This window comes from Podarcis raffonei, chromosome 8 (assembly GCF_027172205.1).
Source record: "Podarcis raffonei isolate rPodRaf1 chromosome 8, rPodRaf1.pri, whole genome shotgun sequence".
Taxonomy (NCBI): domain Eukaryota; kingdom Metazoa; phylum Chordata; class Lepidosauria; order Squamata; family Lacertidae; genus Podarcis; species Podarcis raffonei.
In genome coordinates this window covers 64238094-64264932 of record NC_070609.1, presented here as the reverse complement: position 1 = coordinate 64264932, position 26839 = coordinate 64238094, and the positions used below count along the sequence as shown (strand labels likewise).

General features: G+C 47.2%; 1 protein-coding gene across 6 annotated transcripts in view; it reads left to right on the top strand.

The window, feature by feature from the left end:
* CHD5 (chromodomain helicase DNA binding protein 5) overlaps window positions 1-26839 on the top strand; it is a 70954-nt gene that overhangs the window by 16659 nt on the left and 27456 nt on the right. For all 6 annotated transcript variants that reach the window (XM_053400405.1, XM_053400409.1, XM_053400406.1 and 3 more), the window contains exons 3-27: window positions 925-1107; window positions 1939-1980; window positions 2244-2362; window positions 2474-2718; window positions 2990-3114; window positions 3905-4022; window positions 5983-6149; window positions 7437-7652; window positions 8670-8876; window positions 8982-9193; window positions 10032-10163; window positions 11560-11671; window positions 12058-12249; window positions 12738-12938; window positions 14620-14757; window positions 15330-15451; window positions 16595-16768; window positions 18155-18296; window positions 19736-19867; window positions 20273-20390; window positions 21393-21517; window positions 22201-22432; window positions 23067-23192; window positions 24012-24184; window positions 25398-25572. In XM_053400405.1, the coding sequence (XP_053256380.1) occupies window positions 925-1107; window positions 1939-1980; window positions 2244-2362; window positions 2474-2718; window positions 2990-3114; window positions 3905-4022; window positions 5983-6149; window positions 7437-7652; window positions 8670-8876; window positions 8982-9193; window positions 10032-10163; window positions 11560-11671; window positions 12058-12249; window positions 12738-12938; window positions 14620-14757; window positions 15330-15451; window positions 16595-16768; window positions 18155-18296; window positions 19736-19867; window positions 20273-20390; window positions 21393-21517; window positions 22201-22432; window positions 23067-23192; window positions 24012-24184; window positions 25398-25572 (3928 nt within the window). The remainder of the gene's footprint in view (window positions 1-924; window positions 1108-1938; window positions 1981-2243; window positions 2363-2473; window positions 2719-2989; window positions 3115-3904; window positions 4023-5982; window positions 6150-7436; window positions 7653-8669; window positions 8877-8981; window positions 9194-10031; window positions 10164-11559; window positions 11672-12057; window positions 12250-12737; window positions 12939-14619; window positions 14758-15329; window positions 15452-16594; window positions 16769-18154; window positions 18297-19735; window positions 19868-20272; window positions 20391-21392; window positions 21518-22200; window positions 22433-23066; window positions 23193-24011; window positions 24185-25397; window positions 25573-26839) is intronic.

Sequence of the window (26839 nt, the reverse complement as noted above, 5' to 3'; positions counted from 1 at the left end):
ACAATTTCAAGTGCTTGCATGACACAAATGTATCCCTGACCATTGATCATGCTGGCTGGAGGTGATGGGAGTTGGGAGTCTAACAACACCCAGAGCCCCCAGGATTCCCCATCTCTGGTTTTTTGGATCATATTTAGAATGATTGACCCACTGACCGCAACTTGGTCAGGTTTTTCTTTTGTAATCTAGTGGTTCTTTTCTTTTTACACAGAGAAGCAAACTTTAACTGCACACGTTTGACAGATTATTATTGTGAACAGAATATGTTTTAACTGTTTTTCATTCTGAATTTGAAAATGGCTGTCACCTGCCCATGGATCTGCTGTTGAAGGGCATCTAATGACAATAATAACGACAAGAGAAAGTTGCCTCCCGGTCTTAACAACCAGAGCCATGCCTTTGAAGCTGCCCAGGAGGGGGTTGCGTGTGTGTGAAGCAGTCCCATTGCTGACAGGAGAGCTGACTGTTCTCTGCTTTCTGCCTCTTTTCTTAAGAACATAAGAATGTAAGAACAGCCTGGTGGATGAGGCCAGTAGCCCATCTATTTTTATTATTATTGTTTGTTAGCCGCTCTGAGCCCGGCCTTGGCTGGGGAGGGTGGGGTATAAATAAATTATTATTATTATTATTATTATTATTATTATTATTATTATTATTTATTATTATTATTATTATTATTATTATTATTATTATGATCTAGTCCAGCATCCCATGGCCACTCAGATTCCCCAGTGGGAAACCTGCAAGCAGGACCTGAGTGCAACAGCACTCTCCCAGAAACCAGAAACCATTAGCATTACCACTTCCAACAGTGGAGGCAGAGTAGCCATGTATAGCCTTCTCCTCCATGAATTTGCCTCATCCAATTTTATGACCTGTCTTCCTTTAACTCATGCATGCGTGTTTGTTTTTGTTGAAATCTAGGGGAACCAAGACGACGAAATCTCCGAAAACGAAGAGGAAGCAGGAGAGAAATCAGAGAGCGAAGGCAGCGACTATTCCCCCAACAAGAAGAAGAAGAAGAAGCTGAAAGAGAAGAAGGAGAAGAAGGCCAAGAGGAAAAAGAAGGAGGAGAACGAGGAGGAGAACGAAGAAGGATGCTTAAAAGTAACCCTCAACTCTAGATATCTTGGGATGTGGCAGCCAGCAGCTTGGTGCTGTGATGGGGCTGGGTAAGGAGAGGGCATCACATTAGTACTACAGACTAAGGCTCTGTGTACACATGCACTTGCGTGTGCGTGGTACCCATATGGGAACATCCTTGACCCAGCGTATTTGATGTTGAGTTAGCCATGGGCACCCAAACCTATCTTAGGACAGCCTATGCAATGGTTTTCTTCTCAAGTGTGTTGGCATGACGAGAGCTGATCCCTGGCAGCTTATGTCTTAGGCTTGCCATCTCTTAGGGTGACCAGGAAGAACCACAGGCAACAATTGTTATCATTATTTTGATTGCATTTGCCTTTTCCTCCAAGGAGGTCAAGGTGGTGACCATGGTCTTCCCACTCCTCCTTTAATCTCCACAACAACCCTGTGAGGTGGGTTAGACCGAGAGGCAGTGATGGGCCCCCAAGGTCACCCAGTGAGCTTCATGGCCAAGTGGGGGTATTGAACTCTGGTCTCCTAGCTCCTAGTCTGCCACTCAAACCACTACACTACGCTGGCTCCCTGTGCCCCTGTGGCTTGCAAATGGGCCTGTGGGTGGGCTTTTGAACTTCTTGGTTTCCACCAAGGACCTTTGGGGTGTGTGCTTCTTTGAGGTCCAGGGAAGGGTCTGTGATGCCCCAGCATTGTTGAAGCTAATCAGGATCAGGCCTCATGAAACACGAAGCTCCAAGAAAGTCAAATGGAACTTCTTAATGGAGCACGGTAGGCTTGCAAGGTGTTTTTCTTCCCTCTGAAGAGGCACTAACCATGCCTCCCTCCCTTCTAAATCAGCAGCCACCAGAACGCCATGGGTACAAGGATGACTACAGTCAGGTGAGTGTGCCTGCTGCAACTCTGTGGGAAGGTGGTGGGGAAATGTCTGTGAATGGCTTAGTGTGTCTGGCTGTTAACCAGAAGGTTGGTGGTGCAAGCCCACCCAGAGATGGTTGTGGGGAGGATTCCTGCATGGTCCCTTCCAACTCTACAAATCTATGACTCCTCTGTGATGCTGTTTGCTAAGCATTTCACCCAGCTCTGCCTCGGAAGTTGCAGAAGTTTGTGGGGAAGCTTCACTGTAGCTCTTGGCTCTCCTGTAGGAGCCCAAGACCTCGGCTCAGCTCATGGAGGAGTGGGGTCTGGATGATGTGGACTATGCCTTTTCCGAAGAAGACTATCACATGCTGACAAACTACAAGGCCTTCAGCCAGTTTCTCAGGTAGGTAATGCCGTTCCCTGCCTGGCTTGATCTGGTCTGGTGTTTGTGGGTCCGTGGGCTTGAACTGGTCTCCCGGATTTCTGTTAATGGTCCTCTCCGCTTCTTCTCCAGACCTTTGGTTGCCAAAAGGAACCCCAAAATACCCATGTCCAAGATGATGACTGTTCTGGGTGCCAAGTGGAGAGAGTTCAGTGCCAACAACCCCTTCAAAGGCAGCTCAGCTGCTGCTGCTGCAGCCGCCATAGCGGCGGCCGTCGAAACCGTTGCCATAGCTCCGGCACCACTGACCCTCAGCCCCCAGCAACTGCTGCCACCACCACCCGCCATCAGGAAAGCCAAAACCAAGGAGGGAAAGGGTAAAATGGGGTGGAAGAATGCAAATGAATGTGCTAGCTGTGATTAATAGAACAATGAGGGCTGGGGAATTGTTAAGGCCAACAAAAGGTTGATAAAAAGTTGGAGAAAAGAGAGAGAGGGAGAGGGAGAGGGAGGGAGAAGCCCAGGAAAGTCTTGAGACCTTGATATCTGCTGAATGCTCAAACGAGAGAAGTACCTGGGATTTTAGGGCTCAGGAGAAGTAATGAAATTCAGGTGGTCTCCCTCGCAAATGCCTCTATGTTTCTGCAGGTCCCGGTGTGCGGAAAAAAATTAAGAACACCAAAGAGATCAAGAAGAAGGGGAAAGGGAAGAAAGTGGGGCCTCTGAAATTCCGCTTTGGGGGAATTGCCAACAAGAGGAAAAAGGGCTCCTCGGTAAGTAAGCTCCTGTCTGTACTAAAGCCCAGTGTTCCTGGGCATGTGCAGAATCACTGCTCACATGTCTGCAACCTTTGCAATAACAGTGGCAGTCCCCTGACATCCCCAGCTTCCTCGCATCCTCATGCCTGCCCCATGCCTGCACTAAGTCACTACTTCTGAGACTGGACAGCTCTTGTTCACAGAGAGGTGGGCAGTGGTGTAGTGGTCTAGGGGTGTGGAGGGTTGAAGTCCTGTTACTCTTTCTGAAGCTGGGTCATGGTCTCCAGGGTCCTGGGGCTGCCCGATCAGCATGAAGGGGGAGCTTTTTAGCCAATAAGAAGAGGTCTTCTCACCCTCTGTGCTGATTGGAGCAAATGAGAGTGGAAGGAGGCAAGTCGGCCTCTGAGGATGGGTTCCTCAGGTTCCTCAGGAGAAGACACACAGGAAGAAGACCTAGGAGGAATTGTTTTGTGTGCTCCAGGGCTAAGCATTTAGGTGCTTCAGTTTCGAGGGAACCCAAGTTCTGCTATGAACAGCGTGGAAAACAAGTTGCTCCACAAGATCGTATTGGAGCACTCCAAATCTTTTCCCTGTATAGGTTCACAGAAAATAGTAGATTGAGCTGAAAGGCGGCACAAGGAGATCTGCATTAATCGCTGTAATGCATCCCTAATTACATTGTCTAATGCTAGAAGGCTGTGCCATCTTGAAGGGAGTGTGGCTGTGGCTGGAGGCGGGTGGCATGGGCTGGTGGCCAGGAGGGTCCCCAGTGTCAGCAGTGCTAACCATGTGGCTTCCCTTCCAGAGCGAGGAGGAGGAACGGGAGGAATCCGACAGTGCCAGCATCAACAGCTCCTCAGTGCGCTCTGAGTCCTCTGCTGTTCTGGGCAAGAGGGGAAAGAGGCGGAAGAAGAAGAAGAAAAGTAGGTCATCAACCAGGCACTTCTCTCAGGGCTCACCAGGGCTGCCCATGGGGAGGGGCACAGCATTGGCTGGTGCAGGGCTTCATCCTGACAGGGCAGCACACCAAGAGCTATGCACACACACTTTAGTAATGGAGAGAGTGCTCTTGTGCTCAGGTCCTGCTTGCAGGATTTATAAAGGGCGCCTGGGTGGCTCCTGTGAGAAGAGGATGCTGGACTGACCTGATCCAGCAGGATCTTCTGATATTCTTATGCAGGCATAGGCAAACTCGGCCCTCCAGATGTTTTGAGACTACAACTCCCATGATCCCTATCTAACAGTGGTCAGGGATGATGGGAATTGTAGTCCCAAAACATCTGGAGGGCCGAGTTTGCCTATGCCTGTTCTTTTGTTTTGATGTGTCTGGGAAGACCAGAAGTGGTGGGTAGTGGCTGGGGCAATGGTGCCTGTGGGCACAAACTTTTCTGGGCACATCCAAAGCCATTGAGCTCCCCCCATCTGCTCACTGCCCCATTGGTTATGGGAGTTTGCATAGAGATGAAGAAGGAAGTTGGAAGAGTGACCCTCTTTCTCACTTCACCCTTCCGCTCTATGTGCTTTCCAAAACTCAGATTCATTCTACTGGATCAGGTATTTACTTAGGTGGTAGATGGAGAGAGAGAAATGACCAGAGGAGGTGGTGCCTATGACACTTGCTCAAAAATCCGAATGAGCCCATGGGCCTAAAAAGGTTGGTGATCCCTGGGCTGGAGGGTATCTCCATCAATGACTATTTGCCATGATGGCTTCATGTAACTGGTAAAGTGAGTGGTGATGAATGCCACTCACTGTGGAACAATGGTGGGAGATGGCTATTGCTTCATGTCCTCCTTGTGAGCTTCACAGAGATAGCAGCTTGACCATTTTGGGAATCTGTGCCCCCCTTCCATCCATGATCCTTGGCCATGCCAGCTGGCACTGATGGTAGTTGTGGTCTAACAACATCAAGGATGACCACTGGCTCTCCACTCCTAACATAAGCCTTTCGGTTCTGAAACTAGTCCTGAAGCCAGACTGATAATCCTTTCCCCACAACCATGTCTGCAGCTGACCAGCCACCACTGACTCAATGACCTTGCCCACCCATCCCAAATGGTGTTTAAATGTTCTGTGTCAGTGTCTATAATTCATGTACAGTGGTGCCTCGGGTTACATACCCTTCAGGTTACAGACTCCGCTAACCCAGAAATAGTACCTTGGGTTAAGAACTTTGCTTCAGGATGAGAACAGAAATCACGTGGTGGTGATGCGGCAGCAGTGGGAGGCCCCATTAGCTAAAGTGGTGCTTCAGGTTAAGAAGAGTTTCAGGTTAAGAACAAACCTCTGGAACGAATTAAGTACGTAACCAGAGGTACCACTGTACAGGGAATGAGGCTTCCCTTCATTGCTGTGTTGAAAAACAATGCCTTTGATAGCCAACAATTAATTCATTTTTTTGTTGCTCTGTAGTAAACATCCATGGGATTAGGAAGGTTCCTGGCAAAAAGATGCAGGAGGAAATGATTAATAATAGGACCCACAAAAGGGATGATAGAAGTCCAGGAGATTCCTTTGAATCTTGTTTTTATGATCTTTGTTTGATATATCTCTGTAAAATTTTAATTTGAAAAACCAAATAAATAAATTAAAAAGCAAAGGAAGTATCCTGGCAATAGTATAAACTATTATGGCTATCTTGGATTATATTCATTGTTTTGACGGATTTGTTGTTGCTTGCTTTATATGCTATTGTGTTTGATAGCATAGTGGTTGCAACGTTTGTTCTTAATGCTTTTGTGATTATTGTGAGCCACTTTGAGCTCAACAGTTGTTGTTGGAAAAGCGGGATGCCAATATTAAATCAACTCACCTCAACTAATTGAGGAATCTCTGAAAAACAGTCCAGAATGTTGTTTCCTCCACCTGGCTTTTGCCTTCCAGTTGAAGAAGGAGACGGCTACGAGACAGACCACCAGGATTACTGCGAGGTGTGCCAGCAAGGAGGGGAGATCATTCTCTGTGACACCTGCCCCCGGGCCTACCACCTCGTCTGTTTGGACCCAGAGCTGGAGAAGGCGCCGGAAGGGAAATGGAGCTGCCCACACTGTGTAAGGAGGTTTGGCACTTGAGAGTCAGCCGTTGGCAAGAAAAGGGTGCAGGATGTGCTTTGAGGGAGATTTCTAACCTGTATGGCAGACTACTACCGTATTTTTCACTCCACAAGACGCACCAGACCATAAGACGCACCTAGTTTTTGGAGGAGGAAAACAAGTAAAGAAATATTTTGAATCCCAGAAGCCAGAACAGCAAGAGGGATCACTGCACAGCGAAAGCAGCAACCCCTCTTGCTGTTCTGGCTTCTGGGATAGCTGCGCAGCCTGCATTCGCTCCATAAGATGCACACACATTTCCCCTTACTTTTCAGGAGGGGAAAAAGTGTGTCTTTTAGAGCGAAAAATACAGTAGTTCTGGGGCTAATTGCTGAGCTGAGGAAACTGCAGCATATAATTCCCAGAGTGCTTAAACAGCCAACCCCAGGGAATTCAGGGAATTGTAGCTCTGGGAGGGGAATCAGGGACTCTCCTAGTACCTCTCAGAACCCTTAACAACCTACAATGCCCATAATTCTTTGGGGGACTATTTAAAGTGGTATCATAGTGCTTTAAATGTATAGTGTGAACATTGCTATGGTGAGGGGGAAAGTAGCTTCGAGGATGCCATATGATAATCAAGCAGCTCTGGATATCAAATGCAGGTGTCCAATATTACACAAATATCTCTGCAGAGAATATCTGGATAGCTTTGGTTTTTTGTTATAAAACTGGTATATACCAATGAACATTCCAAGGCCACCCCCCAAGTGGTTTACTTACTAAAATAATTTTACACAGTCACCCACCCCTACCTCACAATATTTTATAAGAATTAAAAGTTATTAAAAATTAGGCCTGTATTTACTCTGGTATACAGATTACTGTTGCTTGAAGCAAGAGTTGCATGATTTCTTGCGTTCCGTAGGGAAGTAACATCACACTGGATTCAAACATATCCACTTAATAAGGACTGGTTCTAATGATCAGAGCATAATGATTCCTTTGTTTGCCTTAAACACACATTCCATAGATGCAGTATTTTATTTCATCCTCAGGGGGAGAAGAGACTTCACTTCCTAGAAGCATAATTTGTAATTTCTGTCAACTTGCACAAATATGTTTTGCCTGACTCGTGCCATTTCACCATCTTAAGCAAGCCAATAAATATGCCCCAGTTGTTTTTAAACTGCCTGATAAATCTCGCAAATAAATTTTACTGGAGGCTATTGCAGAGGAGATAAACATGGCGGGCCCAGAGTTGGGATGTAAAACATTTCAGCTCTGCCTTCCCCTTTACACCAGGAAAAAGAAGGCATCCAATGGGAGCCGAAGGAAGAGGATGAGGAGGAAGAGGAGGTTGGTGAGGAAGAGGACGACCACATGGAGTTCTGCCGCATCTGCAAGGACGGAGGGGAGCTCCTTTGCTGCGACACCTGCCCGTCCTCCTACCACCTGCACTGCCTCAACCCACCTTTGCCGGAGATACCAAATGGTGAATGGCTCTGCCCCCGTTGTACAGTGAGTGTTTTACCAGCCTTCCTTGTGCCATCTGCTCCCTTGCGCCCCCTGGCAGTGGAGCCGGCATTGATGCCGACGGCTTGGGACCTCCAAGGTGGGACAGCCAGTGGCCGGCTCTCCTCTGCCAGGTCCTAGCCTGAATCCTGAGGTTCTCTTTTGCCCATATGCATTCACTGGAGAAGAATGCAAAAGCCCTGCCACCAGTCAATCCCCTTAGAGGTGCATTTGGGGAATTTTGCCTGGCAGGGAGCAGGGGTTCCACCCTCTCTTTCCTGTCTTCTTTTTTAAAAAGTCAAATCCACACCAAGTACAGTGGAACCTTGGTTCCCAAACGCCTTGGGAGCTGAACGTTCCGGCTCCCGAACAATCGAAAACCGGAAGTGATTGTCCCAGTTTTTGAATGTTCTTTGGAAGCCGAACATCTGGTGTGGCTTCCACTGCTTCTGATTGGCTGAAGGAAGCTCCTGCAGCCAATCAGATGCTGTGCCTTGATTCTCGAACTGTTTTGGGAGTTGAATGGATTCCTGGAACAGATTAAGTTCGAGAACCAAGGTTCCACTGTAAAGTTTCAGAATGGAAAAGGCACCCCCCCTAATTATTTTTGTTCAGTTTTCTAAAATATATAAGAAAGGTATAGTTTCATCTTTGCAGTTCCTGCATCAAAAAGATGAGTCAAAACAACACGTCTTTAAGGGGTCTTCCGACTTTATAATTCAGTTGCACAGTTTCTGCCTTCCTGTCTGGGGGGCTAGGAATTGTCCTCACTCTTCCCCCTGCTTTGCTTCTTGGGCGACTCCACTCTCTTTACCAGCTGGTTGCCCTGGTCTCCCCCTCTCCCTTCCTTTAAATTGTAAGCTCCTCAGGGCAGAGACCCTTCTCCCTCCCACTGCACCCCCCAGGCTGGTTGTGTACTCTGCACCACAAGCAAGTGAGACGTCCTGCGCTCAGATCTTGGTCTGGGTCTTGCAGGCGAAGCCAATTGTAGATTGTGTGCGTCTCACCCTCTTTCGTCCTCAGTGCCCGCCGTTGAAAGGGAAAGTGCAGAGGATCCTCCACTGGATCTGGCAGGAGCCCCCAGCCCCGCTCGTGCCAGCCTTGCCCTTGGCGGATCCAGAGCTGGCTGCCCTGCCACCGAAGCCTCTGGAGGGGCTCCCCGAGAGAGAGTTCTTCGTGAAGTGGGCAGGACTGTCCTACTGGCACTGCTCCTGGGTCAAAGAGTTGCAGGTAAGTAAGCAGTCACAGCAGATGCTGGGGCAGGGGAGTTCTGCATGCAAGGCATACGGTCTACCCACTGAGCTACGGCCCTTTCTCAGCACTCTCCCTTTACAGCTGGAGCTCTACCACACTGTGATGTTCCGCAACTACCAAAGGAAGAACGATATGGATGACCCTCCGGCTTTCGACTATGGCTCGGGCGACGAGGACACCAAGATAGAGAAGAGGAAGAGCAAAGACCCCGAGTACGCCAAGATGGAGGAGAAGTATTATCGCTATGGGATCAAGCCCGAATGGATGATGATTCACCGTATCCTCAACCACAGGTGAGGAGGTCCACGTCGCACCCGTGTAAATCGGATTTGTTGGCTCGGGAAGATGGTTTCGCAAATGTCAAATGATTAGAGGTCAAAGGACAGGTTTTTGGCAGACTGGCCTTCGTTTATCAGTCTTATATCTGGGGATCTGGTGGATTAGCTGCAACTGAATATAAGATAGTTTGGTCTTTTTAAAAGGGAAAACAGGGTCAGATGAAGAAGATGTGGACCTAATTAACAAAGTTTTTTCTATATTATAGTAGATTTATTATTATTATTATTAACCAATTTTTGTCAGAAGACCACAGGGAGGTTTACAACATATAGCACAAATGTGATAAAATAATATCTGCACAACATGAAATATACTAAACAGTAAATTCTTTTTTTAAAAAAAATTGGAAATTTTATTTACAACATAACATAAACCCCCCACCCCCAATACAGAAATCCACCCTCATTAAACATGAACATAACATAACATACAATAAGCATAACATACAATACAACCAGATAAAAGACTTCCTTTATCCTGTATCTGGCCTCCTTATTTACTTCTTATAAGCTGTTTCCTTTATGAATAATTATTAAGATTTTTCTAATTATAACATAAATATCCACAAAGTCTCCTGCAGACATTAATCAAAACAAGTCCAGGTATGTATTTTAGGGGACTGTTTTGTGAAGCATTCTTTGCATTTTCCCCATGCTTTTTGAAATTTAAACAGTAAATTCTTAATCCTATTTCTAGAACATGTAATCTGAATCCTGAAATACTGTTCATTGGTGGACTGGGGCAGGTTTGTGGCTCTGCTTTGAAAAACCAGCTGTGTCTTCTGCTCCCCAGCTTTGACAAGAAAGGAGATGTCCACTATCTGATTAAGTGGAAGGACCTGCCGTATGATCAGTGCACCTGGGAGGTGGATGAAATTGACATTCCGTACTACGAGACCTTCAAGCAGCAATACTGGAATCACAGGTCAGGGGGTGAGGCATTGTGCAGGATACGTTGATGTGGGGAGGGCAGCCAGGGGCCTAATGCATTCAGATAATCAGAGAATAAAATCACAGAATTGTAGAGTTGGACGGGGTCCCCAAGGGCCATCTAGTCCAACCCCCTGCAATGCAGGAATCACAGCCAAAGAATCCCCGAGAGCTGGCCACAAAGCCTCTGTTTAAAAAACTTCAGTGAAGGTGACGCCGCCACCTGCCAAGGGAGTCTGTTCCACTGCTCAAAAGCTCTCACCACTAGAAAAGTCTTCTTCATGTGCTTAAGGCATATTTAGCAAAAAGAGTCCTTAAGTAGGATTGCCAATTTCCCCTTAAAATAGCTCAAAAATGGCAATTATTATTTATTTACGAACAACATTTCCGTCCCAATTTTCACTGTTTGAAATATGGCAACCCTACCTTAAGAGTGGCTTAGAACAATCAGTGCTAAGATGGTCCCTGTCCTCAGACACACAGTTTAAAGAGACATGACACAAGAGGAAAAAAGAATGGGAAGGAGGAGGGAAAAGCAAGCTCAAACACTTCTCAGTTATTGTTATTATTATTATTTATTAAATTTGTATACTGCCCTTCATCAGGAGATCTCAGGGCGATTCACAACACAGAAATACAAGTTAAAAACATAATAAAAACAAGAGCAGAGAATGGAGGATATATAGATTCTGTTTCTGTGTCAGTTCTACATCCAGCTTTGTTCTCCCTCTTCCATTCCCATACTGCACATCTATCCTTGCACTGCTCTCCCTCCTCTGCCCTCCTTCCCTAAATCAGCCCCTTTGACCTTCCACCTTTCACCAGGAGAAGTTGGAGTGTTTATGGACGTTCCACGTCACCCCAGCAGCTTAGCCAGCCCTGCCTTATTTCAATATGTTGAACCCAAGGCTCTTACAGCTAGGGGCTAGAGAGGTGCCCAATCCCACAGCCTGTGTTTACGTCCATTTTGTCATTGGGTTCAAATTGGCAAAGATCCCTTGCAAACGTCCTTGAGTTTTAATCTGAGATGCCATTGTTTCTGTGGTTGTTGCAAGTGGCCGAAGAGATCAGCCCAAGTTGGCTTTGCAAACAGATATGTCATGTCTCTGGTGGGTGGGTGTCAGTTTTCATAGCTCAGTGCTTGTAATCCAGAAGGTCCCAGGTTCTTGTAATGCAGAAGGTCCCAGGTTTGATTCCTATCATCTCCAGGTAGGGCTAAAAAAAGACCCCTGCCTGAACTATGGAGAGCCTGGACAGATCGATGGTTTGACAAAAATGATAATCATAGAATTGTAATGTTGGAAGGGACCCCAAGAATCATCCAGTCCACCCCCCTGCAGTGCAGGAATCACTTGGTCTAACACTGACTTTTGTGTTTGATTCCCTTGCAGGGAGATGATGTTGGGAGAGGAGAGCAGCCAGACCGCCAAGAGGCTGAGCAAGAAAGGGAAGAAGTTCAATGACGAGAAACTACAAAGGCCTCCAGAATCGCCTCTTGTGGATGTACGTTTGGGATCCAGAATGGGGGGGGGGGAGCTTGTTTCCCCACCCCCTCCTTATACACATTTCTGTTTCCTAGATGACATTTTGTCCCCCTTAAAAATTGTTATTCTTACACTTTCTTTCTCACCTTTTGGTCTGCTTCCGAGAGTTCAGCAGGCATTGGCTGCACAACATCAAGAATGCTGCTGGAGTCGTAAGGGCCAGCTGCTTGATTTTAAGCAAAAGGAAAGAAAGATCAGCCCTTAGCAATTGTGTTTTGAAGCAATGGAAGATTCAATTGCATACCCGTCTTTTTTTATTATTAAAAAAGCAATGAGTCAACTGGAAATGTCTTCCATCGCTTGACGGCTTTAATGGCATGCCTTGTTTTCTTCCTTCCCTTGCAGCCCACCGTAAAATTCGACAAGCAGCCGTGGTATATTGATACAACCGGTGGGACGCTGCACCCTTATCAGCTGGAGGGTCTCAACTGGCTGCGGTTCTCCTGGGCGCAGGGAACGGACACCATCCTCGCTGATGAGATGGGCCTCGGGAAGACCGTCCAGACCATAGTGTACCTTTACTCCCTATACAAAGAGGTAGAGGCCTCTCTTGTGCTATCCCTGACTTAGAACCACAGAATCGTAGAATTGTAGTGCTGGAAGGGACTGTCAAGGGTCATCTAGTCCAACCCCCCTGCACAATGCAGGAATCACAGCTCAAGAATCTCCAGCAGATGGCTACCCAACCTCTGCTTAGAGACCTCCAATGAGGGAGAGTCCATCACCTTCCGAGTGAGTCCATTCCACTGTCAAACAGCTTTTATTGTCAGAAAGTCCTTTCTGATGTTTAGTCGGAATCACCTTTCTTGCAATTTGAATCCATTGCTTCAGGTCCTCCCCTCTGGAGCAGCAGAAAACCAGCTTGCTCCATCTTCCATGGGGCAGCCTTTCAGATATTTAAAGATGGCCATCATAGCCCCTCTTGGTCATCAACCATTCTTCCTTACCTGGCCTCCTTTGCAAGGAGGTTGTTTATGGGGAAATCCCTCCCCTTTGCACAGAAACACCCCTCTTTCCCCGAACAGGGCCACTCCAAGGGTCCGTACCTGGTCAGCGCCCCCCTTTCCACCATCATCAACTGGGAGCGGGAGTTTGAGATGTGGGCGCCCGAATTCTACGTGGTCACGTACACGGGGGACAAGGAGAGCCGGTCTGTGATTCGCGAGAACGAGTTCTCCTTTGAGGACAACGCCATCCGGAGCGGGAAGAAGGTTTTTCGGATGAAGGTGAGCACTGGTTGTTGGGGAGTGAGCAAGCATCATGTGCTTATGAACATAGAAATAACTACCTTATATCACAATGGACCACTGCTCCATCTAGCTCAGCATTGCTGACACTGGCCCACAGCCAGGGTTTCAGGTGTGGATTGTTCTTCCCAGCCCTCCCTGGAGATGCCAGACATAGTGGGTTGTATCCAAAGTAGTTCTACACAGAGAAGAACCATAGAAATGACTAGGCATAGCCAACTTAGGCCCCATTTGCACCAGAAAGCAGTATCATACCACTTTGAACAGTAATGACGTACCCCACACTGAATCCTGGGAACTATATTTTGTTAGAGCTGTTAATAAATTTTAGGAGACCCTGGTTCCCCTCAGAGAGCTGCAGTTTAACAGAGCTACAAACTCTCAGAGTGGTTTATATTTTAATTTTTATTTATTTCTTAAGAAATGATACAGAAAATTAAAATGAAGTAAACAAACAAATACTAATGCAAAATCAAACTAAAGAAAATACATGTACCCCCTACCCTGCAAACAGAAACCTTACGTACCCCCGTGACTTCCCACTACCATGACTCGACTTCCTTTAGCTCAAATTTAAATACTGTCAGTGCATTCTTTGGATAATACATCTCTTATAGCCATTTCCAATTATTGTTCTCGCTCATATTTTACATACTTAATCCATGCATATCAACATACACTTTTTAGAGTAGTGTTTTTGCATATACTCCTCAAAACATTGCCATTCTAATCTTAATTTTTGATTTTTCTGGAGCCTTATGCCTGCTGTTAACTTTGCCATTCCTATAAATTCACTTAATTTACATATCCAATCTTCTTTTGTGGGTATTGTCTCACCTTTCCATTTTCTGGCGAGAGCTATTCTGGCGGCTGCCGTGGCGTATAGAAAGATTGTTTTCTTTTCCTATGGGATATCCTTCCCTAAAAAACCTAGTAAATACGCCTCTGCTTTCTTTTCTATGGTGATTTTGAGTATCCTTTTCAACTCTTTTTTTTTTAAAAAAAAATTCTCTCAAGAGTGGTTTAATAATCCTTCACGGGGAACTTTTGAGAATTGTAGCTCTGTGCAGGGAATAGGAGATCTCCTAACAACTCTCATCACCCCCAACAAGCTACAGTTTGGGAAACATTTTTTAAAGTTTGAAGGGACCCCAAAGGCCATCTAGTCCAACCCCCTGCAAAGCAAGACTCACAGCTAAAGAATCTGTGACAGATGACCAACATCTGTTATGCCAAACCTTAGTTAAAACATGCTGCCGGTTCATAAGCCTGCAACAAACAATAGCATCACATCATGGTTTGTTGGGTAGAAAACTAAGCATGGGTAGTTTGCTGGGCTGGGTCTATATGTTGAAGCAAACCATAGTTCGGCTTGAACCAAAGCTGGCTTAGCTTTGTGTGTGAACCAGGGCCATCATGGAACCTCCGAAGCTGCCTTGCACCAGGGCAGAATGTTTGCCCACATAGCTCCATCTTGCCTATTCTGATTGGTAGTGGCACTCTAGACTCAGCGGAAAGAAGAGGTCTTCTATTCGCTCCTTGTAATGAGAGATGCCAGGGAGTAAACCTGGGACATTCTGCATGAAAAGCCGGTGTGCTCTGAGCCTCTCCCCAGATCACGCCTCTCTTGCTGGCGACATTGTCTCTTTGTTTCCTCTAGAAAGAAGCTCAGATCAAGTTCCATGTCCTGCTCACATCCTATGAGCTCATCACTATTGACCAGGCCATACTGGGATCCATTGAGTGGGCATGCTTGGTGGTGGATGAAGCCCACAGACTGAAGAACAACCAGTCCAAGGTAGGTGCACCTTTTCAGGGCAGGTTGGCAGAGTTTGGTGCAGGGGTTGAATGACAGATGTGTTTCCCGAACTGCTGATAGCCGAGGCATGCTCCTTTCTGGACCCAAAACTGGAGGCACCACATTGACTTTGCGCGAGAACAAGCTGGTTTGGGGAATGTGTAAAGAGACACCAAGGTTATCTGTCCCAAGAGGAGCCAACAAGAACATCGCTCTCCAAATGAGGTAGATCATTGCCTCCTAGAACCATAGAACTGTAGAGTTGAAAGGGACCCCAAGAATCATCTGCAATTCAGGAGGTGCAGCTAAAGAATCTTTGAAGGATGGTGATCCAACCTCTGCCTTAAAGCCTCCAAGGAAGGAGAGTCCACCACCTTCCAAGGGGGAGAGGAGGGTGAACTTGTTGGTGGGGCACCAGTTTCCAGAGCAGCCTCTTAATCCTGCATCACATCACATGGGTTAGGAGGGTCAGTAGTCAGTGGCTTCTCTTTGAATGGAAGATTATGTGATGGTTTGACTGCCCAGATCCTTTGCCATAAGCTCTCTGTCAACCCCTCCCCTTTTCTCCAAAGTTCTTTAGGGTGCTCAACAGCTACAAAATCGACTATAAGCTGCTTCTGACTGGGACGCCTCTGCAGAACAACCTCGAGGAGCTCTTCCACTTGCTCAACTTCCTCACGCCAGAGAGGTTCAAGTGAGTATTTAAGAACATCAGGAGACCCCTGCTGGATAAGGCTAATGACACATCTAGTCCAGCATCCTGTTCTTGCTGTTGCCAACCAGATGCCCCTATGGGAAACCAGCAAGCAGGACTCAAGCACAAGAGCAACTCTCCCCTCCTGTGGTTTCCAGCAATTAGTATTCAGATGCATTGCTGCCTCCAGCTGTGACAGCAGAGCATAGCCATTGTGGCTAGTAGCCATCGGTAGCCTTTTCCTTTACAAATTTGTCTAATCCTCTTTTAATTCCACCCAATATGGTGGCCGGCACTGCCTCATGTGGCAGTGGGTTCCATAGTCTTAACTATGCATTGAGTGAAGGAGCACTTTTTAGAAAATGTCCAGAATCTTACAACATTCAGCTTCGTTGGATGTCTATGAGTTGCTGTGTTATGAGAGGAGAAAGACCACTTTCTCAATGCCATGCATAATTTTTTATAAACTTTCATAATGTTGCCTCTTCCTCACTTTTTCTCTAAACTAAAAAAAATCCTAAATGCTGCAAGTTATGCCCCTCCTCATGTACCTTCCAAAACAGATTTCCTCAAATGTGCTATTTTGGACTGCAACTCCCATCATCCCTAAGCTAGGGTTGATAGAAAATGTGATCTCAAACAGCTGAAGGGCACCATATTGGGGAAAGCTGCTCTGTGGCAGACCATTGAACAAACCGTAGCTTGAGGCTGAAGCCACACCTTATGCTTTGTTTGGGACTGTGGATGTGCCTGTGGTTGGTTGGTGGTCTGCATGAAGACTTTGGAGTGACTCGGCTTGGTGTAAATCCTCGTCTTTCCGCTTTGCCTGGCCAACCTCGCAGGGCTGCCTTCCTGCTGTATTTAAGGCTCTGTTTACCAGATGCTAACTGCAGCTCTTGTTTTGGTGGCTTGCCCATGTGCCGGAGAGCAGCCCTTCCCAACCTGCGCTCAGGTATGGCTGCCCAGAGCTCCAGCCTGGCCAGCTGGCAACAAGACCTTCTCCAGACATTGCCTTGAAGCCACCCAATGAGGCTGTGCAAGATGCGTCCTGCAGGCAGAGCACGTAGCATTTGCTGCGCTGGAGTGCCCTGGCTGCCTTTGCCAAGCCCTGGCTGCTCCATAATCCATCCTCTGCATCCACAGCAACCTGGAGGGCTTCCTGGAAGAGTTTGCAGACATCTCCAAGGAGGACCAGATCAAGAAACTGCACGACCTTTTGGGACCTCACATGCTCCGGAGGCTGAAGGCCGATGTGTTTAAGAACATGCCTGCCAAGACGGAGCTGATTGTCAGGGTGGAGCTGAGCCAGATGCAGAAGTGAGTTCTCCCCTTGCAAGACCTGCTGGGCCAGGCCATAGCACAGTGACTGAGCCCTATGGCCCACAGCTTGGAGACTGGGGGGCAGGTGGGGTGCTTTTATTTGCAGTGGTTCCAGTGGCCACATGTTTCATCTCCCCAACTTTACTGATCCATTACCATAGTTAGAGAAATGGTGGGTGTGTCTATTATTATTATTGGGAATTTTATCATGCTCTTTAGCAGGAAAAAGCTCCCATATAAGTCCATAGTGACTTCCACAACAGTCCTTGTCCTCAGACTTGTAGTAGAAAAGGGAATGTGAGAACACCCACAACTCCCCACCCTCCACAAAAAACACACACGTGAAACACTGACAGAAAACTCATTCCACTCATCCATCATTTATTATACAGTCACAGGCCTGTCAAAACAGAGTAGACTGTTTATAAAAAATCAATCAATCATTAAAGCATTCACTTGTGGCAAATATAATGTGATACAAAACATGATACACACATGTCTTTAAGAGACAGCATGACACAAGCATCAAGCATGGTGCACGACCTGCAATTAGAATAATAGTGTCATCTTGTGAGAACTCTGAGCAGAGAAGAAGTTTGGAAAAGCGAGCAACACCCCCTCAAAAAGGAGGCAGCGCTTTCAGCTGACCCCCCCCCCAAATGTCCCAAAAAACTTTCAAAAATGTAACAAGGGGAGGGGCCTTGGAGGGTGGTGGTGGTGGTGATCCCCCAAGCTACATTCACTAGTTTTCCCAAGGCCGATGGTGCTAGCCTTTTACACACAGGGCCTCCACTTCCCTCTTCCCCCACTGGAAGGCCATTCCAGAGACAGCCTGTTTGCCATCATTTTTCTTCCAGGAAGAGAGAGTGCTAGGGACTTGTTGTGTCCTTGTCTACTTGCAGGTTGAGCAGATGGGAAGCAGGGAAGCCCATGTGCTCCCTCAAAGGCCACTGCCCTCCTGCTCTGTGGGGCTGCTTCTTAACAGATGCTACCCCCAAAACTCTTGTTCTCTTTTGTGTTTTAGCCCCCCTCCCTTTCACTCTTCATGGCAGGAGAGTGTGGTTTTCGTTCCAAGCTCCAGAAACATAAGCAAAGCATCACAACCCGTTGAGGAAGTCCTGGTAGCTTTGTAGAGGTATATGATTGCCTAGGGAAATGCTCATATCCCTCCCCCCCTTGCCCCGTTCACTGCAGGGTAGTGTGTCTAGGATCTCAGACAGAATCATAGAATTGTAGACTTGGAAGGCACCCAAGTCTTTATTTTGCTTGTGGCTGGGTGGGGATCTAGCATGCCCCTTGTGAGTCATGGAAATGTTACAGCTTCCATGGGAAGCCCAGAAGCCCCTTAACTAAGATGCCCTTTCCCCACTTGTGTTCACACAGGAAATACTATAAGTTAATCCTGACAAGGAACTTTGAGGCTCTGAATTCAAAAGGTGGAGGCAACCAGGTGTCCCTGCTCAATATCATGATGGATCTCAAGAAGTGTTGTAACCATCCATATCTTTTCCCCGTGGCGGCTGTGGTAGGTCTGTTTCTATTTCGTGCCATCCCTCTCCCCACCTTTGCTCCAAACTGGAGCTCAGATCAGTGCATTGGGTGGGTGGGCTTGCTAGGCAGTTGCCCATCGTAGAGTTGGAAGAGACCTTGAGAGTCATCAAGTCCAACTCCCTCCAATGCAGGAATCTCAGCTTAAGCATCCATGACAGATGGCCATCCAACCTCTGCTGAAAAACATCCAAGGAAGGAGAGTCACTCCCGAGGGAGTCCAAATGGACCTAATAAAAGTGCTGCAGTGGGGCTCCTCTGTATGAACCAGAGCTGGTGGTCACCAATGTGCTCCTCTTTCTCTCTTCACCATCTCAGTCTGAGGAGGTTCTGAATTCTGGGTGGAGTCAAGGGTGGTTTGGACATGGATGAAAGGTCTGAAGCTTACTCCAGCCAAGGCAGAGTTGCTTTTGGCCAAGAGGCCCAACAACCCAGTATCCTTGCTCTGGATGAGGTCACTCTCCCCTTGAAAGATCAGGTTTACCACTGGAGGTGGGGGAACTCCTTGACCCAACTTTGCTCTTTCATAAGAACATAAGTAGAGCCTGCTGAATCAGGCCAATGGCCCATCTAGTCCAGCATCCTGTCCTCACAGTGGCCACCCAGATGGCATTCAGCAAGCAGGATCTGAGCACAAGAGCCCTCTTTCCTCCTGTAGCTTCCAGCAACTGGTATTCATTACTGCCTCCAACTGCAGAAGCAGGATATATCCCATAAACCTTTTATTTTCTTTATTCCATTTGCTTAAGAACTCTATGCATTTTTTACTCACAGTATCTTAAGCCAGCAACCAACAAAATGGGTTGTCTCTTGCTAAGTCCTACTCACAGCAGACCCACTGAACTTAATTGGGCCCAGGTTAACCATGCCCATTAAATTGCATGTGTCTACTCTGAGTAGGACTGCTGTTAGATGTAAACGGTGTGTTTATCTGTTTAGTCAGCATTATAAAATATTGTCATTTGCGAAGACATTCCTGTGACATTTTGGTGGGTTCTAACTACTGTGGATTTTCGATTTTTTCTTGTGGACCTCTTAAGTTATTCAGAACATAAGGACATAAGGAGAAACTGCTGGATCAGGCCAGTGGCCCACCTAGTCCACCACCCTGTTCTCACAGGGGACAAGCAGTTACCCCAAAGAGAAGCCCACAAGCAGAACCCAAGCACAAGAACCCTCTCCCCTTTTGTGTGGCTCCTAGCAATTGGTATTCAGAAGCATGACTGACTCAAGCACAGAGACTTGGCTTAGACTGAGCAAGACCACTGGTCCATCCAAGACCGGGTGTGGCTTCATCTCTCTGGAGACACTTCTTGCTCAGTCAGTGGCCTCCTAGAAGAGGTCATGTGCTGTGCAGGAGCTGTTCCCTTGCAGGCCGGACTTAGCCATACCCCACTCACTTCCCTTTGCTCTTAGGAAGCCCCGGTATTGCCAAACGGATCCTACGACGGCAGCTCACTGGTGAAGTCGTCTGGGAAGTTGATGCTGCTGCAGAAGATGCTCAAGAAGCTGAGGGATGGTGGCCACCGGGTGCTCATCTTCTCCCAGGTGTGAACAGGTCGAGCAGCAAAGGTTGCATCCACACAGCCATTTATTCCATTTCCCAAAAGAAACTGCTAATTTCCGCATCGTATTTGTTCTTCCGCATGATGTGAAAGCACTTCAGGAAAACTTTGGGAACGTGGGGCTCGTTTTAGTGTTATTTGACTCTAGAAAAAAGGGGGGGACTTGTTTGACCAGGAAAAATTGTGGGAATAAAGTGATAAAAGTTTCAGAGTTGTATACCACCATGCAGTTACCTTCCTATTGTTTTCACAGGGGAATCCTGGGGCTGCCGTAGAGTATATTCTGTTTCCGAGTACTTTGGGCTTAAAGGGACCTTTAATTGTTTCTTTTGATTTCAGGTGGTGCACTCGCTCATGGTCTGATTATTTTATTTTAATTTTTTAATAGATGACGAAGATGCTTGACTTGTTGGAAGATTTCTTGGAATACGAGGGTTATAAGTATGAGAGGATTGATGGCGGCATCACTGGAGGACTGAGGCAGGAAGCCATCGACAGGTTTAACGGTACTTCAGTTTTGGCTTTTCCGTGTTCAAGATGCAGTCTTGCTCTGGCCTGCAGGTGGCTGGTGGAGAGGCAGTGGTGGTGTAGTGGTTAGAGCGTCGGGCGAGGACCTGGGAGACCAGGGTTCAAATCCCCACTCGGCCTTGAACCTACCTCACAGGGTTGTTGTGGGGATTAAATGTGGAGGGGGAGAACCATGTAAGCCACTTTAAGCTCCATGGAGGAAAAGAGGGGGGATATAAATGAAATGAATGAATGAATGAATGCTGGGGAACCAGCTGGAGCTCAAAGCCACTGAAAGTTTGCAGGATTTGATGTCTTTCCATTGCAAGATACATAGGATGAAGTGGTTTCTTTGTTATCCAAATGGCCAAAAAGGGTTGGGGACTCATGTTATTTAGCTTAATTCTCATGGACTAGCACAGTTTTCATTCCAGCTTTCCATTGGTTAAAGAGCTACCTCTCCTGCTGCGTTGGTTCCCTGGGGGCTCCCCCTGGCTGGCACAGTTTCATTTACTTATATGTCCCTGGTCCCTCTGCAATTCCTTCCTTTAGCTGCAGCCGGTTGGGGGCTGAACGGGCTAGATTGCCAGATCAGAAGGAGGCGAGCTCAGAGCAGAGTCTTGTCTGCAGGCTTCTGGACCACTAGAGCTTTTCCTCGCTCTGTTTACCTGCTTCTCACAGCATGCTAGCCCTTCCTTTGTGGCCCACAACTCGAAAACGATGGACTTAAGCCAACACAAAATGAATTTGCTTCTACTACTGATGGAGCAGTTTAGCCAGCTCTGGTAGGGCTCTATAAACGCCCCAGAAAAGGGTGCTCAGGTTGTCTGTTTCTCTGCTGCCTGCTTCTGGATCACCCCTCTTTGTTTGCCACTAACTGATCTTGTCTTCTCCCCACCCCCCTTGAAGTCAGTTACTAACCCTGACACTTCTCTGTCTCCCCACCCCTCTCGTCTCTCCCCACCCTCACCCCACAACCTTGTCGATTTTGTCATTCTCAGCACCCGGAGCTCAGCAATTCTGTTTCCTGCTCTCCACCAGAGCCGGAGGTTTGGGCATTAACCTTGCAACAGCCGACACAGTCATAATTTACGATTCTGATTGGAACCCCCACAATGACATTCAGGTTAATTCCGTCGGTTCTCCCTTGCTGCCTTTGTAACCCCCGGAGTAAAAGGCACCCCGCTCACACCTGCCATCTCCCAACCTCCCACCCTCCTCTTAGCATCCCTCGCCTCATTCCCCACCCCCTACCAATCTTGCTAGGGTCCCTCAAAAGCTCCCCCCATCCCTGGCTCCAAAGCAAGTTGCTGGTGTTTCCTAGAAATGCATGCCTGTTTTTCTGACTTCGCTCCTCCTTCTCCTCTTGTATAAATCTTTCCTTCTCCCCCTCTCTGCCCACTGCCATTTTCACAAGGAAATGTTCTGCTGGCTAGTTTTTGTTTTTGTTTTGCAGTTTTTCCTTTGCTTCCGCATTTGCTCCAGATGTTCCTCATTTTATTGATGGCTGAAAAATGAAGTTGCTGAAATAATTTGTTCATTTGGGGTGTTCGCATGACTAAGGCTGCATTCACACAGCGGTCTGCTCCATTTCCCCAATGTTTCCATAACTGTTCATTTCCATGTTATATTTGAACTTTCAAGCATAAAGGCCCTCTCCCCTCCTTTGGCTTCCAGTGTTCAGAAGGATTTCTGCCTCCAACCATGGAGGTAGAACATTGCCATTGTGACTAGGAGTCATTAATAGTCTTTTCCTCCATGAAGGGTCCTCCATGTTATTCTGAAGCATCTCATTGTTCATCCATCCAGGCCTTCAGCAGAGCCCACCGGATTGGGCAGAATAAGAAGGTAATGATCTACCGCTTTGTGACGAGGGCGTCCGTCGAGGAGCGCATCACCCAAGTGGCCAAGAGGAAGATGATGCTGACGCATTTGGTGGTGCGCCCGGGCCTTGGCTCCAAGTCTGGCTCCATGACGAAACAAGAGCTGGATGACATCCTGAAGTTTGGCACAGAGGAACTGTTCAAGGACGACGTTGAGGGTGAGATGGCATGGCTGTGCTTGAGGATCCATGCATGAGTGGGGAAGGGTGGCAGCGAAGGGGGAACCATGGATGGAATCTGGAACCTTCTGCATGCAAAGCAGGTGCTCTGCAACTGAGTCACAGTCCCATTCCAACATAAGAAGCTGCCTTATACCTAGCCAGACCATTGGTCCAGCTTGCTGAGTATTGTCTGCACTGACTTACAGCAGCTGCCTAGTGTTGCAGATGGGGGACTTTTGCAGTCCTACGTGATGTCCAGGATTGAGCCTGGGGCCATCTGTGAAGGGCCAAGGTTCTAGACACCTCACTTACTTGAAAGATCAAGTTTCTAGACACCTCACTTACTTGAAGGATCAAGTTTCTAGACACATTATGCAGTTGAAGTTCCAGGTTCTAGATATCCCAACAGTCAACAGGCTCAGGTTCTAAACACCTCAACCAGTTGATGGACAATGGTTCTAGACACCACAGCCAGTCAAATGATCCAGGTTCTAGATAGCTCAACCAGTCAAAGGGTTCTGGTTCTAGACACCTCAAACAGTTGAAGAACCAAGGTTCTAGACACCTCAGCCAATTGAGCTTTACTTGGACTTAGTAATCTATAACACTCACATTGTTTCCTCGCTCCCAGGGATGATATCTCAGGCCCAGAAAATTGGCATACCTGAGGCCATGACCCCTTTCATGGAGGCACCAACCTCCAAAGGTGGGACGGTGACTCCTGGCATGAAGAAAAAACATGGCCCTGCTCCACCAGGTATGTGAAGGATAGAAGGCACAAAGGCCACCAACACTGACATTCCTTTTTTGCTCTGGAGTTTGTATGTGAGAAGCTAAGACGAGGCGTCAAAGGGGGCCCTTCTTATCCAGCCTCCTCTTCTCACCGTGGCCAACCAGACACCCCAAAGGGAAGCCAACCAGCAGAACTTGAGTGCCTAAAGCCTCTGAAAGTGGGGGCAGAGCACAGCCCTTGAGACTAGTAGCTGTGGATCTCCTTATCCAACTTGAATTTATCTAACATTCTTTTGAAGCCTCCCAGGTTGGGGGCCACCACTTTTTCTTGTGGGAGTGAGTTCCACAGTTTTAATTATGTGCCGTGTGAAGAAGCAGTTTCTTCGGTCTGTCCTGAACCTCTCAAAGTTCAGGATGGCCCCATTAAGTTCTGATGTCAAATGAGGGATAGAAGAAGTTTCCCCCACCCACTTTCTCCTGCAAATGATCTTATGCACCTTTATGTTCTCACGCCTTTCTTTTCTAAACTAAAAAGCCCCAGGCATTGTAACCTTTTCACACAATAGAGTTTGCCACAGTCCTCTGATCATGGGAACTCCTTCCTGCAGGAGGCATTAATGGCCACCAACCTAGATGCCTTGAAAAGAGGCTTGGACAAATTCATTGGACAACAGGAAGGTTGTTAATGGCTACTAGCTTCAACGGCTCGGAATGCTTCTGTTTGCCAGTCTCTGGAAGCCGCAGGAGGGGAGAGCACTGTTGCTTGTGGACTTCCTGCTGGACCAGGTGGGTCATGGGCCTGATCCAGTAGGCTCTCCTCACACGCATATGTTCTCCCTCCCAGGTGACAATAAAGATGTCGAGGACAGCAGTGTGATCCATTACGACGACGCGGCCATCTCAAAGCTCCTGGACCGCAACCAAGATGCCACTGATGACACGGAGCTGCAGAACATGAACGAGTATCTCAGCTCTTTTAAAGTGGCCCAGTATGTTGTGAGAGAAGAGGATGGTGTGGTAATGCGTTCAGAGTCATGGTTTACCTTCCTTTTCAATAAGTTTGCTTATTTCAGGGTGTTGCGTTTTTTAAAAACACACAAAGCAACATTGTGCATGGCACACTAAAATCTACACACACACACAACTTTCTAAAATGGTACAAATAAAACATATAAACAAATCTTACTGAACGCTTAAGGACAGTAATACCCACCTGCCATTGGAATCTGTTCATCGGGGCACCGAAGAACACTCCATCGGGCAGAGATTGGTGGTGGTTTGTGATTCCGCCATCTTGAAAATCTTCAAAGCCCAAGCCAAACCCATGTTTCTAGCCCTTAAGTATTTACTCATTTGTTTATTTCACTGTGTTTATGAATCGCTTCCCATGAAATACCTCTGAGCGATTTAGCAGTAGAGTCACAGCCAGGCAGCAAAGGTTGCCTCGTAACTTAAGTGTTGGAGCAGCTAGTTCATTTATTGTCCACCCTTCGCCGTCAGGTCCTACTTACAGCATGAAAACACACAATGTGAAAAACAATTAAGAACAACTTGCCGCCATGAAAAAAAGGTGGGTCCTAAAAACAAACACCTCAAGTGTCAAAAGCCAGGGTAAAGAGGTGCAAATTCAGCATTGGCTGGAAGCTGTGCAATGAAGGTGCCAGACACACCTCTGTGGGGAGGCATTTCCACAGCTCAGGGGCCACCACAGAGGAGGCCCTCTTGTGGTCCACCCCCTCCTGAAGAGGAGCTTCCAAGAGGGCCCCCTCTGCCAATCACAGCACCTGTGAGGGTCTGTAGGGAAGGAGATGGTCTTTCAGGTATTTGGGTCTTGAGTTATTTAGGGCTTTAAACATCAATGTGAGCATCTTGCATTGGGCTGGGAAATGAACCAGCAACCAGTGTGGCTGTTTTAAAGCAGGTTATATGTGATCTAAATGGAACCCCGGCCAGTAGTAATCTGGCTGCTGCATTTTGGAGCACCTGAAGTTCCCAAGTAGTCTTCAAGGGCAGCCCCACGTAGAGTGCATTGCAGTAATCCAGTTTGGAAGCTCCTTCCTTCCTTCCTTCCTTCCTTCCTTCCTTCCTTCCTTCCTTCCTTTCTTTCTTGGACTGCAGCCCTGCCATCATGCCCCATGCGAGGGTCTCCTTTTGGGAATGGTTACTGGGGACGGTTACTCTCAAAGCTGTGGTTTGAGAGCTGTCCCCTTCTCCCCTCTTCCGCTTGCAGGAGGAGGTTGAGCGTGAGATCATCAAGCAGGAGGAGAACGTGGACCCCGACTACTGGGAGAAGCTCCTGAGGCACCACTACGAACAGCAGCAGGAGGATTTGGCCCGTAACCTCGGGAAAGGGAAGAGAGTCCGGAAGCAGGTCAACTACAACGACGCCTCGCAGGAGGACCAAGGTGAGGCTGTTGTGGTCCAGGGGTGGCAAACCTGCAGATCTCTGGCTGCTGTTGGACTCCATCTCCCATCAGCCCATGGGCAGTGGCTAGAAATGGACGATGGCAATTGTAGTCCAGGAACTTCTCTCAAACATATGCACTCATCCTATCCAGTAACTTGAAAACTAGTTATTCCCGGACAATCTTTCCCGGGGTGTCCCCACGTTACACTGTCCGTGGGTGCAAGATAGCTGTAAATGGGTTCAGCTACTCGTGAGAAAGAGCCTACACATGTTTAAACTCGACATGTGCAGCTGCCCCTGAAAGAAGATGTATTTTGCTCGTACAGTGACTCTCTGTGCATTCTCTCCACGGAGCTGTGATCCTGACCGGTTTTCTTCTGTGTAGTTTAGCTGTGATTCCTTCATGGCAAGGATTGGACTAGATATCTCTTTGGTCCCCTTCCAACTCTCTGATTCTATTTCTAAGTGAGCATTCAGGGGAAAGGATGGGAGAAGCTTTCATCTGTCCTTTTGAGAGTTTTTTTGCTGCTCACATTTTAATGTAAGGGTGACCAACCTGGTGCCCTCCAGATATTCTGACTACAACAACTCCCCTCAGCCGTAGTTGGCATGGCCTGTATCCAGGGAGGATGCAAGTTTTGAAGTCCAAAGCATTTGGAGGTCACCGTGTTGACTACCCCAATTTAATAAGTTCCAGATATTTTTTAATGCTGCCAATCAACCCAATGTTCTCTGTGCTGGGTACATTTTGAAAAGGGGGGGAAACTGCATAGGGTACAACTTGGATGTAAAATCAGAACTAAATTTAAAAGAGAATCAGAATATAAGCAAAGTTGAAATCAGTAAACAATGATGCTTTTGATCTACAAAGAGGGGTGCCTAACCTGTGAGATCCCTCCAGCTGAAGCCCAATGGCAAATCCCAACACAGTACAATTGCATCTTGCACAAGGCTTACATTCTGGGATGTCGTGTATACCCAAACTGGCCCCTTGGAAAAGCCCCTGAGTGACCATCGACTTACCCGGTGCACCAAAAAAACATATTAAATGTTAAACGTACATATGGAACATTTGCAACCATCAGTCAAGAGAATTAGCTGGCCCCTATTTATGGGTGCATTGATTTATTTGCAAAAGTGCTTTAATGTAATGAAAATCTTTAAAGATATTTCTGTGAAAGCAATAAAAAACACAACAGTATTCAACCAATATTCCTAAAAGCAAGTGTAAAAATCAAAGAAGAAAATGCAGCTGCAAGCCATAA